This window comes from Diadema setosum, chromosome 11 (genome assembly GCF_964275005.1).
Source record: "Diadema setosum chromosome 11, eeDiaSeto1, whole genome shotgun sequence".
In the NCBI taxonomy this organism is placed as follows: Eukaryota; Metazoa; Echinodermata; class Echinoidea; order Diadematoida; family Diadematidae; genus Diadema; species Diadema setosum.
The window spans coordinates 1,511,037-1,532,901 of record NC_092695.1 but is presented as its reverse complement, the minus strand read 5'-3'; the positions used below and the strand labels follow the sequence as shown (position 1 = coordinate 1,532,901).

Genomic DNA, 21,865 nt, shown 5'->3' with positions numbered 1-21,865 from the left:
CAAGCTCTCTCTTTCTCTCTCTCTCTGTTTTTATACAAAGAGGAAGTTTTATATATATATATATATATATATATATATTCTTTTTTTCTTTAACAATCATCACCAAATGCATTCGTTTAAGCAAACACTGTATGAGTGTGTATGTGTGTTTATATATATGATATATGTTTATGTGTGTATGTATATATGTATGATATATATATATGTATATATATATTTGTATATATTATATATATATATATATATATATATATATGACTTATATATGTAATATATGTATATTCATAAACTGTTGAAAGCAGCTAAAGATTACATTCTCACCGTTCCATAGATAAATGCCCCAATCCTTAACTCAGAGGGTGAAAAGTTGCAGAAAGGTATATGATAGGTATACCTCCTCTGTAGGTTCCACGAGTAATTTTTCACATTTATCTGCAACACCTTACCCAGGCATGACACATGACTATGCAGTCCATTGTAAATTCATGAAGACGAAATGTAATTTAAGGATGTATTTTCAAATAAAATCTACAAGTTGTGGAACTTACGGATCTAATCGTTGTCGTGTCTAATCAGAAGAAATAAGTGTTATGAATAATACGGAAATGTAAACTACTATAAATGCTTCAGAAACGAAACCGTCTATTATTGAGAAATGTTCACTGGTTGACACAAAGCTGCAAGTAGTGGAATATGATTATATTTGTAAGATTTGTAAGATTTTATTGACTCTATCGACCCCCTCTCGGGGTATGAGAGTACAAACGTATTTGCAATATATGAATACAAAAATATAAGTGATAATGTACATGTACATGTGAAAATAACAGATATGAATAAATATGTTTACAAAACAAGGCGTAAAGGACGTTCGTACAAACATTCACATCTACTTTACTTTCTACAAAAATATTATATAAGATATTACCAATCTTATGGGGAGATGGATCATAAGAATCCACATCAAATGGCAGATACGAACTGTATGGTGGGTTCATGAAGAAATTGATTGTAAAGTACAAATGTTCCTTCCAGACAGGTTCATGTCAGTGTACACTTTTATCATACAAATAAACCACATGATTCTTCGATAGTTTTTCATTCTTTCTCACTCCCTTATAATCTCCCTCCCTCGCGATGTATTTTCCCGGAAACAGAAGTTCAATGTCGGTTTGTGTACTTTATCGTATTCCAGTAGTGGCAGAAGATCTTACACAACAGAATGATCAGATGATTCAGTGAGTGTATATGTATGATTCTCGTAATGTTCTTGTAAGAGAGAACAAATGGAGGTGGGGGATATAATGTTTCATGATGATGCGTCACGACCAACAGCCAATCGTCTTGCTTTCGGGGAGCGCTTTATAATCGGCGATAAGTGTTGAGAATTCAGTACATTCATGTTATCATCGTCCGGAGAAAGCCCCAAGGACATAACAGCTTGATAGTCGAATTTCTACTATCCAGTCAAACTCTTGCCTTCTTAAGTCTACTGTAAAGCAAGCGAGAAACATTATATAGGTAAGAAATGTGTTTCACTCGTATTCGCACAACAAAATGCATGATTTCACACTTAAAGTTTCAAAGGCCAATTCCAGATGAAAAGTGATAACAGTTAGATCGAGTTGTCAACAGAAAGCGTAAAATTTGCCGAACGTGTCACAAGGACGTGAATTTTGCTTGCACAGGAGAAATGCGTTGCTCGTGATATTTCTGTGATATCTCCTATCTATTAAAAAAAAAAAAGAAAAAAAAAAGAAAAAAAAAAAAAGATTGATCCGGTGATCTTGATTAGGGATCGATAATCAAATACTGCAGGTTGTTTTCAAAATGCCAGGGACAACACTAAAGTCGTAATATATACTACAATGACTACTCTGAAGCAGTTCCTTTATGTCAAACCCAGTTTTTATCTGTAGTATTTCGTTAATATTGTATTCTATTTCACTGCGAAGGAACTGAAAACACTTCATATGATTAACTAAAGTATAAGCTTTGAATTATTCTTTGGTAGCGCTGACTGCAGTTCATCTTTGAGTGTGTTCAGCAGACAAGCGAATCCTGCTTCCAGCTAATTATCCTCTTGTTTGAGAATATGTGGATCTAATCTAATGTTTAGCGGTTGGAGTGATTTGCTACTCAAGCAAGATTTAACCTGAACTTCTGCAGTTTGCGGGTTAAGCTTTCGGTCCTGCACATGATGTCCATGTACTTTCACATCGATCCAGGTAGTAAATAAAGCACCAAATTAAAATCCATAATCATATTATGATTCATGAGCATTGAGGAATAATGCGTTCCAGTTTAGGTATTGAGTGTACGAGAAGGAAAACGTAAAAGCTTTTCCATAATTTTATCTAAAGATAAACTGAGTTGATTTAAAGCAAAGTTGTCTTCGGATTATACGAACGAAAAATAAAAACACACAAAAAGGGTCAATTATGAGCTCTGCAGACGAAATGATAGCTGGGTGAAAAGTTTGATGGTTAGAAATCAGCTCCGAACATGTCGATCTTTACCTACTTATGTTAATTATTTTGTATTATATTTATTTGAAAAAAAAATCTCTTTTCTTCCATTTCTTTTTCTGTACTACATAAGATATAACTTCGAATGTGATTGATTTATCCGGTCTCTGCTTTATTCCATCCAATCTCTCAAATGTCCCGGAAGTGACAGATTTCAAGATGAATTCAACGTTTGTTGTCAACGTCAACAACCCTTATGACGACTTGGGGTTGGTTATCAGCAACAGCATTTTGGCCTGTGTAATCGCCTTGATCACGATCACAGGCGTGCTCGGCAACAGTTTCGTCATCTTTCTCGTCTCCCTGTCCCGCCAGCTCCAGACAGTCACCAACATCTTCGTAGTGAGTCTGACCCTCTCCGACCTGATCGGATGCGGCACGTTGAGTCTTGAAATTGTGGCATTATTAAACCTGGACGGTTGGCCTTTACCAGAATGGGTGTGTCAAATGACAGGTGGGGTGTGCATTATAGCGTTCACTGCAAGTGTGGCCCATCTTGCGCTGATAAGCGTTGATCGATTTGTCCTCATAACCCGTCCCAAAACGAGGTATATGCGATTGTACAATGGTAGAAATATCATCTTGATGGTAGCGTTGGCCTGGCTGGCGCCGCTTTTGTCGATTGTCCTGCCAACATCCTTAGGCTTTGGGCGTCTCGGGTACAACGCAAAAAACTATCTCTGTTTGTTTGATGGAACAAAGCTCCAGCTCCGTATGATGAACATCTTCGGAGCAGTACTCTTTTCCACGTCTTTTTCCATCATTATCTCTTGCTATCTGCGGATTTACCTGTATGTGAGAACGCAGCATCGGAATCTCTTGAAGTTCTACGAGGAAAAGCCCGAAAAGTCATTGCCACCACAGTCTTTAAGCATGCGAATCACCTTAGATAAACGTGAGATTGAAATCACAAAGAATCTTTTCATGGTGGTTTGTGGATATTTCATCTGCGTACTCCCAAACTCTTTTTGTGTGCTCTTTGAATCTTGTTATCTGAAACATTACAAATACACAGCCGTCGTGTACTCCATCAACTCCTGCATCAACCCCTTCATCTATTGTTTCAAACAGCCACTTTTCCGTCAAATCTCCCTCTGCGTATTTCGGCGTCGGTGGTCAGATATTCCAAAGCAATCTCCATGGTTACAGCGTTTGGTGGATGTAAAGATGACGAAAGGAGGTACAACTGGAAGAACAGAAATTCCGAACACGGTCTCAATCTCCGCATCGGTGCAGGATGTGTAAAGTGCAAGAGCTCCGACACCCAAAAATTCAAAATTAGACGGCCAGCAAGATGAGGTCAATTGTATCACAAAGAAATCACCAAAAAAGTTTAGATCGAAATCACAAAGAACTTCTGAATCGTATTTTGCGGCCTCTGGCCTAAAATTTCTTAAATTCATGTATATCATGTTTAGAGACCAACATCCTAGTCACACTTTACTTGAAATAGTTCACGCATTTTTTTTTTTTTGTTCTCCATTAAAAAGATGCACGGAATTTGTTGTGATGTATAAGTATCTTGAAATTCGCCCAATGAAAATACCGCTTACTGGATCGCATAAATTTGCTTTATAACTTTGTTTAATCACAACGTTAATCAGCAGTTTACGTCTATGCCATAATCATTGTTATGTTGTTATACTTGTAGCGTTCTTGTTATTGTATATCATTATTCATGGAAAAACATAAATAATTAAAAATAATCTCCTCTCACAGACTTGATGTGACTTGATTTCTGATGTGGATGTTATGTACGACAGTTCAATGTATTCTATTTGATTTGGAGGTATTTTTATGTCATTGCAATATAGTTTAGCCTTCGGGCTACGAGTTTGCAATTTTTACCAAATAAACCATTCTACTATTAATACAATTTGTTGAAAGGGGAGCACCGCATGATTTTCAGACTTTTACATTTGGACAACTATAAATCAGTTAAACTAAGTGCCGAGTTTCAGAATTTACAGTGAATCGGATGAGGAATGAGAATGTTTTAAAGATTTATGACAAATTGCAATGAACAAGGATGATGACATGGCAGCCTCACACAAGAACGCATGGGTTGGGGCTCAAGGAAGCAGAAGAAAAGAAAAAGGCAATGCATAGATTCTTCCCAGGTGAACTTGTTAAGAAAGCGGTATTCGTAATGGAAGTACACTGCTATATTTCTGAAATATGTGAGGCTCTGATGTCATCAACGCTGTTCAGTGTAATTTGTTGAAGATTTTCAATTTATTGGTTTCTCTGCTCAAGGACCACAATGAATTCCACGAATCTATACGTGGAGCTGTCGATTTATGTACTACACGATGTGACATTTTGAAAATCGTCTGGAATGCCCCTTGAAAGACGTGACCAACATTACTTTAAAACATGCCAGTTTGCATTCCAGCAATTCATGCTTCAATGCTTTCATCACTATTTCAAGCAGCCATTTTTGTTTTGTCGAATGTCTCCTTCTAGGTCCGCATTCAATGATCGGCCCCGACACGGGTGACCTTCAGCACTTGCCGATTGTTTCATAACATTTTCCGTGATTACTTAATAATAGAGAAGAGCATACTTTAGGATTTGAGCTGTAATATCTATCATTTCCAAAATTGTTAATGTGCTGTCGTTTCGAGCAGAAGGTGAATAAGCACGTAGTATATTATTGTGACTCTTCGCATGCTGTTTTTTTTTTGTTCTTGTTTTATATATGTGTGTGTGTGTTTTTTGTTTGTTTGTTTGTTTGTTTCTTTGGTTGTTGGTGGTTTTTTTTTGTTTTTTTTTTTTTGCTTTTTGGTAATTTTGTGTCGACAGTAATATCATAATAATTTACAATTCGGTGAAGTAGTCCAATGCTTATTATCAGAAGTTCTTTGCACGCTTTCCAAATTATACACAGCCAAACCGTTACTATTATAACCAATAATCATCCCTTCCCATGTTGTTTTCTTCTGCAGCTTAGCAGATGATTAAGTACATCCCTGTTTAGTTATTAGCATATTTGCATATACTGCATATAAAAATTGCACCTCGAGTGATATTTTTTGTGTTTTAGCAATAGGCCCTACCTTAGAACTCACATAATACTCATAGAATTCTTTGTCAAGTAGAGGAAAACAAGACATTTTGTTTGACATAATGTGACCTGACAGCTACGACTCCTACATAGTTGTTTTGAAGGTTTGAAAGGCATTTTTAACAAAGTTGGTTGTTTGACGAACCTGTTGTCAAAGTCCCTATAAACAAGCTAACATGCAGTGACGCTGATGTTGTGAAAGTTGTGTAAAAACAACTGCCAATTAAAATGATCATTGAATGCTAAATATAAGTCAAAACTGTGAATGGCCGGAATGACCATACTCACTTATTTTTTTCGTACAAAATAGCGTTGAAATAAATAAATCGGAAACGATTTAGTAGCATGGCGATTGCTTTTTTCCCCATAGATGACTTAATAGTTACAGCTTAAAGAATAATCTGCGATAATTTCTTTACTGTTTAACATTTTTTAAATATTTGAACATCACTTTATTTCACAGTTGAAGTGTTACTTTAGAGCAGAGTTTTATCCTATTTTTGCATAGAAGAATTGTTTGTGAGAACAATGTTGAATGCACGTAAAATTCCTTCAAATAATTTCGCGAAAAAAAGGCAGCTGTCATCAAGCAAAAAACAAAACAAAACAAAACAAAACAAAACAAACAAACAAAACAAAACAATGTACTTGTCTTTAAAAAAAAATGACAGGAACTCCCCCAAATTTTCATCCACATTGCTGATCACTTCGTGTTTTCAGGCTAGTTTTAATTATTTCGCCTTTTAACTTTATTACCGGAACACTAAATGCCGCGTTATGTGTTTATATTACCGGCGCTAGTCTATGCATAAGATCAGTCAATATTCTTTAGACTGTGCATAGGATCAATCAATGTTCTTATCCAGTGAGTCCAATAAGAAATTGACCCTTTCTTTTTCAAGCTTAATCGTTCACGATGATGGCCTCCTGCATTCAGTTATCTGTGTTACTTTCTGAAAAATACTATAAATCTTTTCGCATGTTTGCTGCTCATTACAATCGCTTATGTTTATCTATTTGTGTAATGTTATATAATTTTAAATCACTGCACTTGTTATTCCTTGCTTTTGTGCTTTTGAAATTTGTATTGAATTTGTATTTGATTGAATGCGGAAATAAATCAATTCAATAAACAAACATTGACAAATTCGCACCATTCGATTTTCAATAATTTCCTTATATTCATAACTTAAGATCGCATGTTAAAAAAACCCCAACCAAACAGATGTTCAGCTTTTTGGGACCATGCAGTATTTAGTCATTTGATAATAATAATAATAAAGATAATGTAGATAATGTATATAATAATAAAGGTAATGTAGATAATGTAGGGTATTTTCAGGGAGCTGAAACCTCCCTGGTATTTTTAATGCCCCTATACCACTCCGTCTGAGTGTTCAAAGGGTATACGAAAACTTTGCCATTCATTCAAGTAGGCACCCATATTTTTTGTAAATTAAGTCAAAGTAAATGTGTTTCAAGGTTCACTTGTCAATATTTAGCAACTGCTTTGCTTGTGTGATGTATCTATACAAATGTATAATATATATATATATATATATATATATATATATATATGTGTGTGTGTGTGTGTGTGTGTGTGTGTGTGTGTGTACAGAACCAGTGTAGTTCCTTCATTATTTATACAGTATACGAGAAGAGCGGCATTCATATATATATATATATATATATATATGTGTGTGTGTGTGTGTGTGTTGTGTGTGTGTGTGTGTGTGTGTGTGTGTATGTGTGTGTGTGTGCATACATGTATATATGTATGTATACATTGTATGAGTTCGAAAAAACAGGAAAATAAATCGCCAATCTCATCATTGATTACGGGATGATTATTTTCAATATAGCGTCCTGTAACTCTCCTCTGAGGATTCATAACACAAACATATACGATAGACTCATCCTGTGCGCTATACAGGCTACATTTGCCATTTCCAAATCTATTTGCAACATTTTACTCTAACATGACACACCACTTTCACTAAAACGTAGAATAAAAGGAGGCAAAAGGTAATTCACGTATATATTTTCAAATAAAAACGACAAGTTTTGGAACTTACTAGTCTAAAGCAGTCGTGTTTAATTACATTGTAATTAATAAGTGACGTTTTGAGTAATAACGGCATAGTAAATCAAAACTGCTTTTGAGAACAAAAGGTACTATTACTGCATATTCATTTGCAGTGGACGCAAAACAGCGAGAAGTTAAATCTAACGGGAAGTTGAATCATATAAATAATGTACATCAAATGAAACATAATTTATGATACTTCTATGAAGTATGTGATGTATGTATATATATATTCCCCCAGAAAGGTTTATGTGAGTACGCGCTTTAACCATACAAACAAAACACTGCCCCAGTCTTCAATAATTGTTCATCCTCTCCCAGGCCTCCGTTTTCCTCCCTCGCGGTGTGTTTTCTGGGCAAATAAGTTTAACATCGATTTATGATTGTTGCTACGGGATACTTTATCGTTTTCCACAGTGGCAGAAGATCTTATATAACAAGCGAATGAATCCGTTAGTTTAGGTATGATTCTCGAAATGTTCGTGTAAGCCAGATCAAAAAAGAGGCGGGGTTATTGTTACATGTTTCATATAATGCGTCACGACCAACAACCAATGGCCTGGCTTTCGTGGAGCTCTTTATAATCGGCGATGAGGGTTGATAATTCAACACATGTCATCATCGTTTGAAGAAGCCGAGAGATTTAATAGCGTGGTAGTCGAATTTCCTACTATCTAGTAAAACTCTTGCCTCCAAGAATCTACTCGAAACCGTGAAACCATGTCAGGTAAGAAATCTATTTCACTTGAATTAATCCAACAAAAAGTGCGATTTCACATTGAAAGTTTGAAGACATTTCGTATAAGAGGCCATGTCACATATCCAATGTGAAAAAAAAAGAATTTGCCTTACTCGTCTAAAGGATGTTAATTTCGACAGGAGAATATTTGATATATTTGTGATGTCCCGTCACAAAGAAAACTTGACATGGTGATTTTGATTAAGAGTCGGTACTCTAATGTTGAAAGACTGTTCAAAGTGTAAAGGGCATCATCATAGTCGGGATATTAAACACCACATTGAAACAGTCGTGTTATTTGGCTAATCTCTATTATTCGTTAATGTAATATTTGTTACCGTGCATCAGAAAAAGAACAAAAAGTCGCACCCCTTGATTTTACGTGAGGACTAAAAAAAGGTGAAACGGGTCAACCACATCAATATTGAGTTTTTCGTGTTTTCTGAAAGAGCAACACTTCTTCTACATTATTCTGAAGTTTGGAATCATAAAATGAATGGGAAAGTGCATTTTCAGCAGAATCTGCCCTTGACTGAAATCCATGTCTGGTGATTTTTTGTTGGTGTTGTGATGCAGGGTCACATATTGTGTTCTGTTTCACAGCGACAGACCTGATTACACTTAATGCATCCAGAGAGAGGCTTTGAATTATTCTTTGATAGTGCTGATGGCAGTTGACCCTTGAGCATGTTCATACTATCAAACCTCTTTTTTTTCAATCCCTCCACGGGCTAAAAAGTTTTTAAAATCTTATTGTCTCAATATCGGCAGAGTACAAACTCTAAGTCATTGTAACCATTTACACAAACAAATATTGGAGTGACTGCCACTTTTGTATGTAAAACTCAAAAGAATATGGAAGGAAGATGTGAAAGTCAGTATTTTTCTTCTACATAAAATGTGTCTTCGAAAGCGAATGAATAATTTGGTATCTGCTTAAATCCATCCATTCCCTCAATGTCCAGTAGCGGCAGATACCAGGATGAATACGACGTTTGTTACCAGCATCTACAACCCTTATGACGACTTAGTATTGGTTATCGGTAATGGCATTTTGGCCGGTGTAGTCGCCTTGATCACGATCACCGGCGTGCTCGGCAACAGTTTCGTCATCCTGCTCGTCTCCCTGTCTCGCCAGCTCCAGACAGTCACCAACATCTTCGTGGTGAGTCTGACCCTCTCCGACCTGATCGGATGCGGCATGCTGAGTCTTGAAATTGTGGCATTATTAAACTTGGATGGTTGGCCTTTACCAGAATGGGTGTGTCAAATGACAGGTGGGGTATGCGTTATAGCGTTCATTGCAAGTGTCGCCCATCTTGCGCTGATAAGCGTTGATCGGTTTGTTCTCATTACCGGTCCCAAAACAAGGTACATGCGACTCTACAATGGTAGAAATATTACAATGATGATAGCGCTTGCCTGGCTGGCGCCGCTTTTGTCGATTGTCCTGCCAACATCTCTAGGTTTTGGACGACTCGGGTACAATGCAAAAAACTACTTCTGTGTGTACGACGGAACTAAATTACAGCTACGTATGCTAAACGTCTTCGCAGCAGTAAGCTTTGCCATAGCTTTTTCCGTCATTATGTCGTGCTATGTGCGAATCTACCGGTATGTGAGGAAACAACATCGCAATCTTTTAAAATTTTACAGAGACAAGCCCGATAAATCTGTGGCACCACACGGAAATGAGTCTTTGAACATGCGAATGACTATAGACAAACGTGAGATTGAAATCACAAAGAATCTTTTCTTTGTTGTTTGTGGATATTTCATCTGCGTCCTCCCGAATTCTATGTGTGTAATGACAGAATCTTGCTATCTGAAATATTTCAAATTCACGGCCGTCGTGTACTCCATCAATTCATGCATCAATCCCTTCATCTATTGTTTCAAACAGCCACTTTTCCGTCAAATCTCCATCTGCGTATTCCAACGTCGGTGGTCAGAAATCCCCAAACCATCTCCATGGTTACGGCGCTTGGTGGATGCGGAAATTACAACTGGAAGAACCGGAAGAACAGAAGCTCCAAATATGCCTTCAATATCAGCAGCAATTCAGCATGTGTAATTCATGGGAGCTCCTATTCGCTCAGGAGCTCATAGGCGCATGCCGAGCGCAAGAATCAGGGCCCCGTTTCATAAAACTTGTTGATGGCATAGTGGATAAGACTCCCGACTCCCGATCGGACACCGATCGGAAGACCCGAGTTCGAATCCAGCCAAGTGCTTTCGTTCTCGGACAAGATTTTTTTACCCACTATGTCCCTCTCGACCCAGGTGTATTTCAAATACCTGGTGACGCTGGGGTGATAATAACAGCAGGGCCCTCTGGTAGAGCAGTGGCAACATTGAAGAGGCTACCCTGGGTAAATAAGACCTTATTATATCATATTAATAACAAGTTACGATAGTTGTTATAAGCTACTGATATCCTTGCAACTGACTGGCTGGGAGCAAATTTTTCATAGAAATGTGGCGGTTGTTACTGAAGTTTATGAAATGGGACCCAGAGGTTCAAACGACTACACGTTCTAGAAATTTTGTTGCATAAAACGTGGTCGTACTCTTGCAAATCCCTGTGAATAACAATATTCAAAAAGAAAATAAATCTAATAAAGGAGTGAAGAGTTAAATCGGGATTAGCGTCATTTCAAAACATTCTGTTGAAAATTAAGTCCATCATCAGATAGAGGAAATGAAAACCTTTGGATGACACCTCTCCTGCTACATGTATGCAATAGGTGAGGGGGTTCAGGTCACGAGACCGACACCCACGAGTCATACAGCCCACGAGTCATACTGCCCATAAGTTCAACACTAAGCTAACAAGGCCCAGGAGACCGACACATTAAGCCCTGTGCTGTGTCTGTCGAACTCGTGGGCTTTATCTGCCTAGTGTCGAACTCGTGGGCTGCATGACACGTGAGCTGTATGACTCATGAACCTCTTTTCAATGTTGAACTCGTCGAACTGGGCAGTATGACTCGTGGGTGTCGGTCTTGTGGGATGACCCCAGGACTGGTGAGTTATCAAGGAAAATTCTTGAAGCTTTGATCAAAAATACCTTTTATCTTTTTTTAATTTTCTCTTTTTTAAGCAGATTTAATAAGCATGGATTTAAATCGATTTGCAATCAGGTGTTCATTGGGGGTAATCATACTTAAACACTTTCTCACAGTTATGATATTTATTTAACAAAACAGCATGCTTCCTCGTTTTGACATAATTATGCAAACATTGAGGAAATTTTATTTACATCTAGTTCTGAATCTGAGATTTATTCTTCGAGGGGTATTTGGATGATTTATCAACGTCAAATTTGACTCATGATAAAGCAAGCTGTATTGCCAATCTTCATACAACAGTCACGACAGTGTCTAATAATCATTGTCTCCATCGCCTTTGATTAATATGGACTCTGTGTTACCAATGTTATGTAAATGAGAGCTTGCCACCGGGAACACCTCATTCGTAAGCCCGTTGAATCACAATAATATATACATATACACATATTTATATTTATATGTATGTGTGTATTTGTGTGTGTAGCTAATGATTGCAATCTGTAATGTTATAAGAAATGGCAGAATGATGTTAGCGCTTTTTGTTGGTTACAGCTCATTAATCAGAAAATGAAAGAGGGTTCGCTGCTCCAAAAAACAAAGTAAAGTTCTGTTCATGAGAAATGTGTAATGATAGCGGGACGAGACGTACCAAATTATCAGTATAAATGATAGTGTCAGGGGAGGATTTCATGAGTTTGTATTCGGGTAAAATACATAATTTTCCACATGTATAATGGCGTAGAGAGGTTTCCGACTCAGAAATTACTTTTTTTCCCCTCCTATATGGAGAGCGGAAGGACAGGGATCAGAAGTTTCTCGTATCCTTATACCACCACTAGTAATGATGATAATATTTACAGAAATAATTACGATAATGATTGTGCAACGATAATCATCATAATGATTACAATAATCATGATTGCTAGCTTAAAAGTGATTATGGGATCTGTAAAAAGTGAAGCATTTTGACTTGCTTCACCGAAAAGTCATTTTGTACTCACCACCCAGTAAAATTGTTGTGTGCCTATAAACCCCATCCTCCCTCCCCTTAATCTGCATCCCTGCGGCCACACGTGTGAATTTCAGCATACTCATAACAATTTCAGGAAAGGCAAAGTTTACTTTTGACAATGGAATACCTATAGGCATTGAACACACGCGCAGACACATTCATATTGACATTCATACACAAATGCACACACTTATTATCACTGTAAAAATTGAAAACTTGAAAAAAAAAAGAATACAAAACTATCGTGATTTGTTAATATCATTATTGTTTTATTTATGAAATTAATTGGAGTATATGCTCTCCTCCAGCTCCCATTCTTCTCACTCTCTACCCCCCCCCCCTTCTCACCCCTCCTCCCCCCCCCCCCTCCTTCATCATCTTGATGCAACATGCATCATGCAGAAAAGATTGTTCTAAGTGACCACTTAGAGGATTTTTCGGATACTAGTAAACGAACCCTATTTCATTTTCAATGTACCGAACCTTACTTCACATTCGGAAATATGAAACTTTGGGATAAAGAAGTTATTGGAGTAAATAAACTCCTAAAAAAGTTCTGCAAGTCCAATTTGACATATCATATTTCTCTCAAAACTATATCATTTCATTCAAATGTGACATCATAAGAAAGCCTGATTACCTATCTTTAAAATGACACCTCACTTGCTATGATTGGGTATTCCTGGAAAGCGCAATATGACTGAGTATGAGGAAAGGCCAAAATGTGAAATGTTGCAAAATAGAGCAAATGTGTTATGTCAAACAGTGTAATTCCCATTTGCTTTGTCGTTTCAGGGAAGGAATGTGCTTGAAAAGAATGCATTGTGAGATTATCATTAGATTCCAGGCATCATCCACGAATTAAAAAATGCAGTAGTATCTGCAGATTAAAATTAAACATAAAGGTTGACCAAACAGTCATCTAATGTCTGGGAAATGGGAGTTTTTTTAAAGTGCTGTCATTTCAGCATTGCGTATTCCAGTGGCCTTTTTTCATCAAAACTGAACATTATCAATAGCAGAATTGTTGCGACTTTTCACTTTTGATCTGTCCCCATACTCAGCTGTTTTACACATTCCAAGAACACCCAATCATAGCAAGTAAGGTGTCATTTTAAAGATAAATAATCAGGCTTTCTTATGATGCCACATTTGAATGAAATGATAGAGTTTTGAGAGAAATATGATACGTCAAATTGGACTTGAAGAACTTTTTTTGAGGAGTTTATATTTGGTTAATGTGCATATGATCACCAGCCTATCACAGAGACTCCAACTCTCCCGCTTTCGACGGGAGATCTCCCGCCGAAAGCCCATTTTTGCAAAATCTTTCGTTCTCCCGCTTGAGAGTCAATTTCTCCCGCCCTGGCTCTGTGTCTCCCGCTTGAAATGATTTCTTACTTTGCGTCATCGTATGCTGAAAAAATAAGCCTTAGATAGCACGAGAGAGCGTCTAGAACCCTACACAATGTAGAGCTTTCAGGGCCCTAAAGCCATGAAAGCGGGCCGGGACTTCGCACTTCGCGTACATGAAGGTGGAGTCTCCCGTTTGCTAGGGGTTTCAGGCGGGAGAATCTCCAGATCAGAAGGTGCTTGAGGTTGGAGTCTCTGCTATCAGTTGTGCATTAGTAAGTTATGTAGATTTATGAAGATGGCAGATGTAGTGTACCGTCATGGAGTCAAATATGATATTAATGTGGTTAGTGTTCTAGCTGGTGTTTTAGACAGACTTGAATTTGATTTGGAATATTGGTCCTGGAAGCAGCAGATCCACGATAATAAACGATTTCATCGAGTGTCGCTTTAACATCAATGTATAAGAAATATAGGCATCCACATTACTTGCACCTTAACTGCTCTTTCTAACACATTATTATTCGGGTAAACCGTGAACTGCTTAAAGCCGCATTGTACTACATAGAGCAGGTAGACCTTCCAGTTTGAGGGGTCATTATAATTATGCAGTCTGTTATCAATTTTTTTTTTTTTAAATTAGAAACGTATAAAACAATTATTATACTGTTTTCATGCTTTGACATAGACTTTCATTGTATACTTGGTATATGGTTGGTTATCATGATAACCATAGTCTCAATAAATTTCATGGATACATGCCGGCCCAAAAAAAAAACAACAACTAATATTTCTTCGTTTACTTGAAATAGCGAAACGTTTCATCTTAATATGACTCTTAAAGCGTGAATCACTGAAACAAGTTTGTAATCACGAAAGACACGAATAGAAGAAGTGTTGGATATTAGAGTTGTCAACGAAAAAAAAAAGTTTTTCCAATCAAATATTCCTTGTACATATGTAATTCTGATGTCAATCTACAAAGTTTAGATAACAATATTCAAAGGTTGGAAAAGAATATAATACATGCGTCAACTGTTACAGTATGAGATGTTACTTCAATTTTTCTGCTACTTTTTTTTTTCAGGAATACATTAATTATACAAACGAAAATAAAATGATTATAACAAAAGCTTTTAGTAACATTAACTTTTCTAAGATAAGTCAAATAATATAAACATCCAATATATCAATGAATTATACAATAAACAGTCGAAGTTCACTTGCATTTTCTCTTTTCATAACATAGTGAATACAATTGCTGGGGCCGTCAAAATGGGTGCACGTCACCAGTTCGAACCTGCAAGTCATACAGCCCACGAGTCATACAGCCCACGAGTCATACATACAGCCCTCGGGTCATGGAGCTCATGAGTTCGACACTAGGCAAACAAGGCCCTTGAGTCTGACACATGGTAAAAAGTCCATGAATTCGAGAAAAAAAAAAAGAAGACCAAAATGAGAACGACACATTAGGCGTTTTCACATCAACCCGATAGAAATCCAAGCTCGAGATATTTTTCGCGATCTCATATTAGCGCGCTATTTTATTTCCTATTCACATCAGCCCGAAGAGAATTAGCCCGAATTTTTTTTCGAGCTAATTCGACAGCTGAGCATGCGCAAACAGTGTCGGGTATACCAGTAAGGGGCGCGCTTTCAAAAAAATCACCCGCGTGATCACCATTTTTGTGTGCGGGTTGCCTCAACCGATTGATCGATTACTAGTACACTGCACGCACGTTTTGCTTATTAGTTGTTCCTAATATTATGATGCGAAAGAGAAGACGCCGTGAGGAGAGGAATCGTGAACGATTCTTCGAATTTGTGAAGAGAAGGAACCGTTCATTTCTTCTGCTCACTGCCATGGTGTTCACGTTGTTTCCAGCGGAAGAACTGCGATTCCCCAGTCTCGTGTGGGCGGAAGCAAGGTCCCTCGACTGGTGGAACACCATTGTTATGCGAACATGGGACGATGTGAACGCTAGGCATGATGGGATGCATCGCGCTAATTTCTTGAGGCGATTTCACATTATCAAATAGCGCGCTAGTTCCCAAATTATCCCGCTATTTCGGAAATTTCCCGAGTTGGACTCGAGAAATTTTCTCGATCAGAGCGATAAAATTAGCGCGCTAATTACCAAGAAAACACTTATGATATAGTATATACAGAACAAACCATTTTAAGAGGAATTCAAAGTTTATTTGAAGAAAATTGGGTTTGGAATGACTGAAACATCCAAACACAAAGTAAAACAAAGCGATCGTAATAAAGTGTGGGTCCCACACTTTATTAGAATCATCTTTTTTGGATATCTCAGCCATTTCAAAACCAATTTTCATCAAATCAATGTTGAATTCCTCATTTACATGCTCTTTAATATTTCATAAGAGGTTTCTCATTATATCACCAAAAAAAGTTAGAAACCTGAAATTAGGTCTCAACCAAAAACTATACGATCCCTTTAAGCTTGCATCGTGATGTAATGTCGATCTCATGGGCTTTGTTTGCCTATTGTAGGACTCATGGGCCTTATTTACCTGCAATGCATACCTCATGGGTTGTATGACTCGAGGGCTGTATGAATCATTGACAATTTTTTATTTTTTATTCTTTTATTTTTTTTTTTATAGTCGAACTCGTGGGTGTCGGTCTCGGGGGATGACCCCGTCAAAATGAACATACATTATAATACTTGATGAAATAACAGCCCTATCCTCATTACAAAGCAACCAATGTTCTCTCGTATTTACACACAAAAGAAATGGAAAAAATGCAAATCTACTTTTCAGTGGTGAGTGAATAGGAAATCAACTCTTTTGATTTTACTGAAAAGGAGAATAATTAACACTTAATGTTTTACGCTTAAAATGATTAGATTGATTTAGATGACTGCATTCGTTTCTGTGGTTGTTGTTAAAACTACACTATATTTCAATATCTTTTACGGGCTATTTCACGATACCTTGCACTTTTTTTTTTTTTTTTTACAAGAACTCTTTTTTTTTTTTGTTAAACACATACGGGATCGACAAACGCGTAACACATGCTCACACACAAAGCTATACGTGACTATCTTGTCCTTGAGTGCTTGAGAATAAACATGATGATGACTGGATAAGTGGCATATAGTTCATACCAGATATCAGCGAATCTCACTTTTGGTATTTCTAACCCCCCCCCCCCCATCTATCTATCTATCTATCTATCTATCTATCTATCTATCTATCTATCTATCTACTTCACACTGTATCTATTGTTAGCTTGAATACTTGAATACAGATGGCATGATTTTTCTCGCAGACGACCTCCGAAGGCTATAGGGGATTGGTTATTGCTAGCTGGCACATCATTAAAAAAAAGATGCGCTCAAAAGAATCATAGCACTCATTCAAATTTATGCGTCACCACAAACAGCCAATTAATTGTCAGAAGATCACTCTACGTAGCTGTGAGCGGGAGCTATCCTCTCTATAATGATCCTCAGGATCGCAGTAAAGTCAGGCATTCCGTAAATCAGCCCGATCAGCAGCTGATCAGGCTTGGCACCGGAGAAGAACCTTCTGCAGTACAGCTTTCAAATTCTGAATAAACACGAGGTAAGATTATATTATTTTCTCGTGACTAGTAGATATCGATGACAATTTCTTTTGACTCTAGCTGTGTCGATCACATTTTATTTCGCTTCAATAAACCCAACAGATTTCATTTCATTTCATATCATTTTATTTCATTCCCGACAATAATATAGAAAACAATATGAAATTTGCATATACATAAATTTAGAGTACAGATGCCCGGATGACTTTTATGCATTACCGAGTACATTGTTACGTAATCCCTTTGATTTCTCTGAGCTAACCGGTTAAGGCATTAAAACCAAGCGCTTTCCTCACTGAAAATGACGTTAAATATCTTATTCGAAACAGAAATCACGGCAAATACATTGGCAAATACACCACTTCCATATCTTTTTTTTTTTTTTCAAATTCAGCTCTTGGCATATGTAACGTGTTCCGTAGATTACATAGGCATAAAGCCCAATATATGGCCATTAAAAATGATTACATAACATTTGTATATCGTATAGAACACAGCGCGTGATATCCTAAAAATTCAACAGTTACTCAAGGTATGCTGAATATCACAAATAACAAATTAAGTTTATCAACGAAACGTGTATTGAATTACAGAATTGGCAGATAGTAAATATTACACAATGTTATTTAGGTAATTGTACTAAATAATGTGAAATTAGACTAATTAATCCTTAAATTTTCAGTAAAATCTCTCATAAGATAATGATGGATCATACAGATACGTAATAACGATCTCTTCGGGACTGAATGACATTCAGAGCTTGCATCGTTCTCTCCTTTTAATGTAGTCTTTACCGCATATAGTATGCAATTAACGGAAAAATGATATCACGAACCTACATCCTTCTGGATGATGTTCGTTATTCCGAAGGTTTGTTTATTCTGAAGATTTGTTAATCTGGAAATTTAAAAAGGTTCTGTCATCCGAAAATAAAAATGAAGTGCTTTCTAAAGAACGTTCAGAATAACGAACAATATTTCACTTACGGATGAACGAACCTTCTTAATAACGAACCTTATTTCATTTTTGGAATCATAAACTTCTGAAGAAACGGATTGTAACCAACTCTTCTATCGGCTTGTGCACAAAATTTCACAAAAACCCACGTTTATAGTGCAACACAACTAAAATCTGATAAGGAGTAATTAAATCAAAATTCAGAAATAAAAAACTGAGAAATTGATATCGTTACCTCATAAAAAGCGGAATTTGTGTTTCTTAAAGTATAATATCAGCTCTATATACCTTGCAAAGCATTCGTTGTTTTTTCTCATTTTATATTCTTTCCTACAGATATTTTGTGCTATGATATAATTTATGATTTGTACTATAAATATAAATTGTTTTTACACACATTATTTGCCCAATATGTACTTGTATTATATATTGTGATTTAGTTGGTTGAAATGAAATATAATTAACCTGGAACTAAAATCATAATTGAAAAAATCAGTGTTTCGCTGAAATATTTCAAACATTAAGAGTTTGATAACTTTCATATCTTGGGTACAATCTTAATGAAATCGCGACCAGTCTATAAATACCATATTTATGAAAGTCTTAATGCGGTTGGTGTGTAATTTCACCATGTTCACTGTATACCAATAAGTATGTAAAGTGGTCATTTTCAGAAGGCTTTTAAAAAGCATAGAGGATGTTATTCTAAGTTTTCAAAAAATTTCTTGCTTAGTTCTCGCATGTAATGGCACAAATACAATCGCTACACTGCATCTGTTATATGGCATGACTAAACTGTTTTGAGTTTGTGATCATAAACCATAACATGAAATTTATAAGTACAATTATAATCAATGTAATAACGTGCTTCTACGTATGACACCCTTCTGTATATCTGGTTACAGTTTGTTGTTCCAGAGTGGCTCATTATTCCGAAGGTTCTTTAGTCCGAAAATGAAAAAAAAAAGTTCCTGAATCCGAAACGAAATAAAGTTCTTGATTCTGAAGGTTTGTTATGACCTTCTTTTTCCTTTTGGATTTACGAACCTCATTTCATTTTCGGATCAACGAACCTTTTGAACAACGAACCTCATTTCATTTTCGGATTTGGAATGGAACTTTGAAATGACCTCTCAAATGTTCAGATTAACGGATCCTACTTCATTATTATCATCTTTTTTTTTTGGGGGGGGGGGGGGGGGTGTCTATTACCGAAGAAGTGTATTCTTATAGGGACTTTGTGTATTTAGAATAACGATACTTCAGAATAACGAACCGTATTCCATTTTTTGATGAACGAACCTTCGAAATAAAGAACATCCCCGTCTATCTAGGATCCATTACAGATCTTAGTCCGTATTTTGATATTCTAACGATCGCCCATTGGATGTCTTGGATGTACAATGAAGTACCACGTCTTAACGCTAATCGGGTATGACGCTGTCCAGGCTCCTAGAAAATTGAGTGTCTGCTGTATCATCAGACCTATATTATGATTCATTTGCTGTTTGACAGACCACTACGGACGTCAGTTGATGAAACTAAAGAAAGAATAAATCCACGCATTTAGTAGACCGACATGGGATGAATTTCTGGGCGTTATTTCTGGGAGAGACACAGGACAGTTATGGTCTTAGGACATGGAAGACTTTGTCCTTACAGTCTGACCTTCAACAATATTCAAGAACAAGGTGTCCTTTCGAACCGTGTAGTTTTACAAGGAATAGAGAAAATGTATGAACTAGACATGGACGAAAAGGGAAACCACCAAATATAAGTGATGGTGATAAAAAAAATCGTCCTCATTTTGCTGATTGTGGGTTTTTTTGTTTTGTTTTGTTTTTTTATCTTAGAATGTCTGCGTCTGCAATGAACATCACATCAGTCAAGGACCAGGTTGATCCGTATGCTGACGAAACTCTGGTCATTACCAACACCGTTCTGGCCTCTATCATCTGCCTCATCACCATCATTGGCGTGCTCGGCAACAGTTTCGTCATCCTGCTCGTCTCACTGTCCCGCCAGCTCCAGACAGTCACCAACATCTTCGTGGTGAGTCTGACCACCTCCGACCTGATCGGATGCGGCATGCAGAGTCTGCAGGCAGTGGCACTCTTACACTTGAAAGGTTGGCCTCTACCAGAATGGGCGTGTCAAATGACAGGTGGTATCTGCATCATTGCGTTCGTTGCTAGCATCCTCCATTTAGCCCTAATCAGTATCGATCGATTCGTCCTGATTACTTATCCGAAGATCAAGTACATGCAAATATATACACACAGAAATATCGCTATCATGATTACGTTAGCCTGGCTGGCGCCAATGTTGATGATCGTCCTGCCACCGACACTGGGGTTCGGACGCCTTGGTTACAACGCAGATAACTTTTTCTGCATCTTTGATGGCACGGAGCTACAGCTGAAAATCGTGCATATCTTTGAAGAAATCCTCTTTGGAATCACCTTTACTATTATAATATCTTGTTACCTCAAGATATTCTTTTTCGTTCGAAAGCATCATCACAACCTATTACAATTCTACAAGGTAGATTCCGGGAATTTGAAGGCAACTCATGAGAACGAAATAGCAATGCAGAAAGCTATCGATAAGCGGGAGATCGATATCACCAAGAATCTCTTCATTGTCGTCTGCGGATTTTTCACTTGCATTCTCCCCAACACGCTTTGTGTTATGACAGAGAAGTGTTATGTAAAATATTTCAAGTTCACCGCCGTCGTATTTTCCATGAATTCCTGCATCAACCCGTTCATCTACTGCTTCAAACAGCCACTTTTCCGTAAAATTTCTCTGTGCGTGTTAACCCGTCGATGGGCCGACATTCCTAAACCAGCACCTTGGATGCAACATTTTCTCAATAAGACGAGTGAGAGAGGGCCTGATCCGTGTAATACTGTTTCTGGAACGATTGCCCACACACCATCGGTACAAACCTTGTGAAAACTGCACTCACCACATCAACGGCACTGTCAATAGATCTTACTTAGATATTTGAGTATCTTTAATGCTTTTTCTCCCTCCCTTTCTCTCTCTCTCTCTCTTCATATATATATATATATACATGTATATATATGTGTGTGTGTGTGTGTGCGTGTGTGTGTGTGTGTGTGTGTGTGTTTGTGTGCATCTATTATATGTTATATGACATTCTCGGAAATGACTATGGTTGCGAGTGTAATGTCAATTTTACTCTCTCTTCATTTAATTGTAAATTACAATTGATTCCCCATTTGATCTGTTTTATTTTGCTCTTTTTGCTACAAGATCTATAAGTTACGATGAGTCTCTGTTGAGTAAGATTTAAAAAAAAATCAGAAAAAGAAACCCAATGGGGATAAAGCATAATGAAAATGTAGTGTAATATCAATGTCAAAAATTGCACATTCACACGACAAAACTGCGTAATATAATCAAGAGGCACACGTTGGTTAGC

The 21,865-nt window shown here is 37.1% G+C and overlaps 3 protein-coding genes across 3 annotated transcripts; all 3 read left to right on the top strand.

The window, feature by feature from the left end:
• Positions 1-2,687: 2,687 nt before the first annotated feature.
• Positions 2,688-3,773, top strand: LOC140234913 (melatonin receptor type 1A-like). Its single transcript, XM_072314955.1, has one exon. The coding sequence runs from the start codon at positions 2,688-2,690 to the stop codon at positions 3,771-3,773; it is 1,086 nt and encodes a 361-aa protein (XP_072171056.1).
• A 5,629-nt stretch (positions 3,774-9,402) lies between these two features.
• Positions 9,403-10,494, top strand: LOC140234912 (melatonin receptor type 1B-B-like). The gene has a single exon (XM_072314954.1). The coding sequence runs from the start codon at positions 9,403-9,405 to the stop codon at positions 10,492-10,494; it is 1,092 nt and encodes a 363-aa protein (XP_072171055.1).
• A 9,774-nt stretch (positions 10,495-20,268) lies between these two features.
• Positions 20,269-21,372, top strand: LOC140234911 (melatonin receptor type 1B-B-like). Its single transcript, XM_072314953.1, has one exon. The coding sequence runs from the start codon at positions 20,269-20,271 to the stop codon at positions 21,370-21,372; it is 1,104 nt and encodes a 367-aa protein (XP_072171054.1).
• The last annotated feature ends 493 nt before the right edge of the window (positions 21,373-21,865 follow it).

Coding starts and splice junctions, on each gene's coding strand:
- LOC140234912 (XM_072314954.1), top strand. CDS start 9,403: ATGAATACGACGTTTGTTACCAGCATCTACAACCCTTATGACGACTTA.
- LOC140234911 (XM_072314953.1), top strand. CDS start 20,269: ATGTCTGCGTCTGCAATGAACATCACATCAGTCAAGGACCAGGTTGAT.
- LOC140234913 (XM_072314955.1), top strand. CDS start 2,688: ATGAATTCAACGTTTGTTGTCAACGTCAACAACCCTTATGACGACTTG.